This window comes from Verticillium alfalfae, genomic scaffold (genome assembly GCF_000150825.1).
Source record: "Verticillium alfalfae VaMs.102 supercont1.6 genomic scaffold, whole genome shotgun sequence".
In the NCBI taxonomy this organism is placed as follows: Eukaryota; Fungi; Ascomycota; class Sordariomycetes; order Glomerellales; family Plectosphaerellaceae; genus Verticillium; species Verticillium alfalfae.
The window spans coordinates 1,641,020-1,645,294 of record NW_003315033.1 but is presented as its reverse complement, the minus strand read 5'-3'; the positions used below and the strand labels follow the sequence as shown (position 1 = coordinate 1,645,294).

The window sequence follows — 4,275 nt, the reverse complement described above, 5'->3', positions numbered from 1 at the left end:
GTCGCGGCAGCAGAAGAGGAGGTTGTGTCGAGGTCGAGGGTTGTTGTTGGTGAATGGGGAGAGCGCCCGCTGGTGGGTAGAGGAGGAGCCGCGCTTCATGCGCTCTTCCATCTCGCGAATGCGGCGCTCGAGAGCCTCGAGCTCGGCGGCTTGGGACTGGACATTTTGCTTTCTGCGAGAAGGTTTTAGCTTGGGGGGCGGTCGGTGGTCATCGTTTCGTCGCAGCGAATACGACCACGGCGTTATAGGAGGGCCCAGAGCTCGGGGCCTAGAGCTCAGAGCTCACGAGTGCCTTGGGACAGTCTTACCGCTGGTCAACCTTCTCGTCCATGTCGGCGACGCTGTTCTCGATACGGAAAATATCCATCAGCTCCTGGGAGAAGGAGCGGGCGATGGTGCTATAGGCGTCGGTCAGCTCGCGTGCTCCGGTAGCACAAAGATTCGTGGCGGAGAAAGAGAGCCATGGGGGCGGCGGAGCATCAAGGGAGCGCACTCACGACTGAGGACGACGGCCATTGGGCTGCCAGTCGCGGTCCAGCTCAGCATCGGTCAAGTTCTGGGCCATGGCTGGAGTGTAGATGTGTTGATGTAGGTAAGGCCGGGCTTAGGTGATGGTGGTCGTAATCGTAGGGCACGGCGGTGAGGATTAGCAAGGAGACGCGGGTGTAGGTTGGCAAGGTAGGTTGGCAAGGTAGGTAGATAGGGTAGACGCAGTGTGGTGGAGGGGAGGAGAGAAGAAGACGTCAAAAGGTTTTAGGGGAGCTGTCTCTGCAGCGCTTCGGGGTGTACATGTATTGTGGTGGAGGTGGTGAGTGGTACCTTAAAGGTAGGGGGCACTCTAGTGGCTGTCGTGGCTCGGGTCGGGTCGATAAAGGGGGCCCAATGGGGGGGTTTGGTTGATTGGGATTGGGGGATTTAGAGGGGGAAAAGAGATCAGGATGATCAGCACCTCAACCGTCACTTGGGAGGGGAGAGCAATCAGCTGGGCCCCTGTCACGGGCCAACAGATGCACTGAGGAGATTCATGCTACCTTGGCAAGGGGGGGGGGGAGGGGGCTGCCGTCTGGATGACCTGGGGCCTTGTACATGAATGAGGATGAAAGGGAAGATGAACGTCAGGTCCATGCTTGTACGATGTACCTGTATCTCTCCTCTCTCATGTGTCCAAGGCATGTTCCCCGGAGACAGCTTCATCAAGCTCTGGGAGGAGCTTGTCGAGTGCCGAATAGGGGCTCAATGCAGCTAGGTAACCGACCTACCTTTGGTACCAGGTAGGTACCTAAGGGACCTACAGCTTCGGGGGCAAGCAAGCCAAGGCGGCTAGTTTGGCCGCTAATCATGACACTGCTGCCCGTCCTAATGCGCGGGGCGTGCCTGGAATCGCTTCCCGCACCGTGCATCCCAGCTGCCCGAAGGTGGGGAAGACACACCCCCGAAGGTTCGCTGTCATCTGCAACACGGGGGGGCATGGTGCACCCTGCCGAGGGACCGGACAGCATGACATGCACTGTCAGCACTGTCTGGGCCGGATCAGTAGGCCGTCTCATAGGTGCATTGAGGTAATGCTCATGCAGATCGCTCGAAGCCCGGGAATCAGGTAGATCGTGCTTTGTCTTCGCCTGCCATTGCTGGGACGGGCTTTGCGCTGCATGAACTCACAAGGCGCTGTACACAAATGGTCAATTTCCCAGGGACCGGAGGGCCACAGAAACCATGATCCCTTCCTCGTGTCTGCGACACATGATTATTGAGCACCTCGAAGACACTTTGCTTCTCGTGTGATTCTCCCACGGGACACAAGAAACACTCGATCCGCCGCGTCCACCGGGACTCGCATGACGGCATCACCCGCGAGACATCCATTTCGTGGCTGTGGCTAGGCATAGCAAGGTGCCATGTACCGACCAGATAAGAGAGTCATGACATCAGCAGTACCCTTCAGGTGATTTGTTGCTGATGCCTGCCTGTGAACGGCATGAACACAGAAGAACCACAACACCGATGTTGCGGCGGCGTAGTTCGAGGATATTGTGAAAAAGATGAATGGTGCAGGCCAACCACCATACTGAGCATCTACACAGCTTCCATCTTAGTTGGTGTCCTCTAGTAATCAAACGAAATGGTGCTGATGACTCGCTACTGGCTCCGCCATATGCAAGGTTGCGCTGCCTTACCTAAGCTGACCTCCCTTCGCAGGATTTTCCGCCCGTCGTACGCTCCGTCTCTCGCCTCGTGCACTGGACGAGCTGCCTTGCCTGCCTTGCCTGCCTTGGCTCTAGCCTCAGCCTGGCAACAAATTTCGACCCGCCTTCCAGCTCCAAGCTCTAACCACCAACCAGCAACAACATTCATCTCCATCGCCGCCGCCAGAAAATCCCATCTCTCATCTCCTCGGTCTCACGTGACCTCGAAAGGCCGACCGCGAAAAAACACTTCGTCAATCATCATCCATCAATTGCGCGCCCATCCGAAACGCTCCATCAATACCCCCCCCCTCCGCGATTCCGGAAGGCGCGCAGTTAGATGCATCAATACTTCTCCCATAGCGCATAACGGCAGCCAGTACGTCTTGTCGACCACTCCGTTCCAAACCTCGTTGCATCATCGCGTTCCTCATCCATGATGACACCTTTCTGACTTGTCTTCGCTTCGCTCTCCACAGATCGTGGCGCCCATCCACCTCCTCTCCCAGCAGCGGCGCGGCGGACTCGCCGACTGGGGCATGAATACCGCACCATACACCCCGCTCGAGTCGCTGCTCCTGTTCCAAGCCCTCCTTGTCCACGGCGTCGAGGCCGCCGCCTTTGCCCGCGTCTCGGATCTCCTCAAGGCGAACGCTCTCATCCGGCATGACGCGTCCTACGACGCCGCACGCCTCAGCCCTGATGCCCTGCGCCAGCTCTTCCTGCACCTAGTGCGGGAGGAGCTCAGGAGTGAGGCCGCCGCTGCCAATGCGAACGCCAACCCGAACCCGAACCCCGACGCCAACCCTGCACTGTCGCCGAACTCGAGGAAGCGAAAGGCCCAGAGCCCTCCTCTGCCGTCGCTCAAGGAGGTCATCGACAACTTTGGGAAGATCCCCGTGCTGGTAGAGAAGCTCTACGCCAGGTATCGGGAGCAGACGGTCAGGGCCATCAGGGAGGATGAGCGCAGAGCCGTCCCTTTGCAGCGGGAGATTCATGTTCTGGAGCAGGCCGAGCGTGAGGCAGAAAAGGCCCGGCTTGACGCGAAACGCCTGCCAGCAGCTGCGCAGCCCCAAAATGCCACGTCCGTGCCGGCGCCATCACCAACACCAACGCCGACGCCGACGCCGACGCCAACGCCCGATCTTCAACGCCCGCCTCAACCACCCAAGGGGCCCAGTCCCGTTCCCGCAACAACGCCTCATACCGCGCCATCACCAGGCCCCGTCGCGATCCAGCCAGCATTACCAACACCGTCACCTGTCCCTGTCCAAGCGAAGCCATCGCCCGGACCTCAACAACAACAACAACATCAGATTCCTTCCCGCAATGTAGCACCTCCGTCAGGACCCTCCCCGCCGCCGCCGCCGCCGCCAACAGCCGTACCACAAGCGCAGACACCGTCCCTGACACCCCAAGGCAAGGCTCAGCAGCCTTTCAAGCCAACAGGTCCCCCAAGTCAGGTCCTTCAACCGCCGATGGGAGCCAGCCAGCCGCCGCCACGCAGCCTGCAATCGACAACACCAGTGCCCTTGCCCGCCATCTCCCCACGGCCAGATGCCGCAAAGCCAAAGACGCCTGGACCAGCAGTGGCCGTGCCTGTGCCCGTTCCCCAGCCTGGGACCCCGAGCACGCTCAAATGGGAGAAGCCATACCAGCCCCCTGGACCGGCGGCGCCGCTCCAGGGACGCCCTACGCAACCACAGCCACCGGCAACCAATGCGCAGTCTGCACCTGGACAGGCGCAGCCGGCTGCTGCTTGGCATCCACCACCCCAAGGACAACAGCCTTCCAATGCACCTCAAGCGCAAGCTCAGGCTCAGGCTCATGTCCAAGCCCCAGCTCAGACTGTACATCACGCCAATGCCCAAGTACCACGACCACAGCAGCCACCTTTACAGCATCAACAGCCGGTCCTTGTTCCCCCACCAGCTGGGGGTCAACTCGTGCCACCTGCACATCCGGCCAGCCGTGCTACCCCAAGTCTCCAACCTACTCAACCCACTGCGGCACCTCAGAGACCACCATCTACGACCCCAGTACCCTCTCACAGGCTATTCCACAGGCACGCCTCGCCTCTGCTCAACCGGTG

At 60.0% G+C, this 4,275-nt stretch overlaps 2 protein-coding genes across 2 annotated transcripts in view; one reads left to right on the top strand and one right to left on the bottom strand.

The window, feature by feature from the left end:
- Window positions 1–565, bottom strand: VDBG_05610 (predicted protein; the record flags this gene model as incomplete). The annotated part of the gene is made up of 3 exons (XM_003004451.1): window positions 1–172; window positions 309–398; window positions 498–565. Coding segments are annotated over 3 exons (330 nt in total), but the record flags the coding sequence as incomplete, so codon positions are not given.
- A 2,157-nt stretch (window positions 566–2,722) lies between these two features.
- The window catches only part of VDBG_05609 (conserved hypothetical protein), a gene marked incomplete at both ends in the record, with an annotated part of 2,017 nt that continues 464 nt past the window's right edge, over window positions 2,723–4,275 (top strand). Inside the window, one exon of the mRNA XM_003004450.1 lies at window positions 2,723–4,222. Within this exon, the coding sequence (XP_003004496.1) occupies window positions 2,723–4,222 (1,500 nt within the window). The remainder of the gene's footprint in view (window positions 4,223–4,275) is intronic.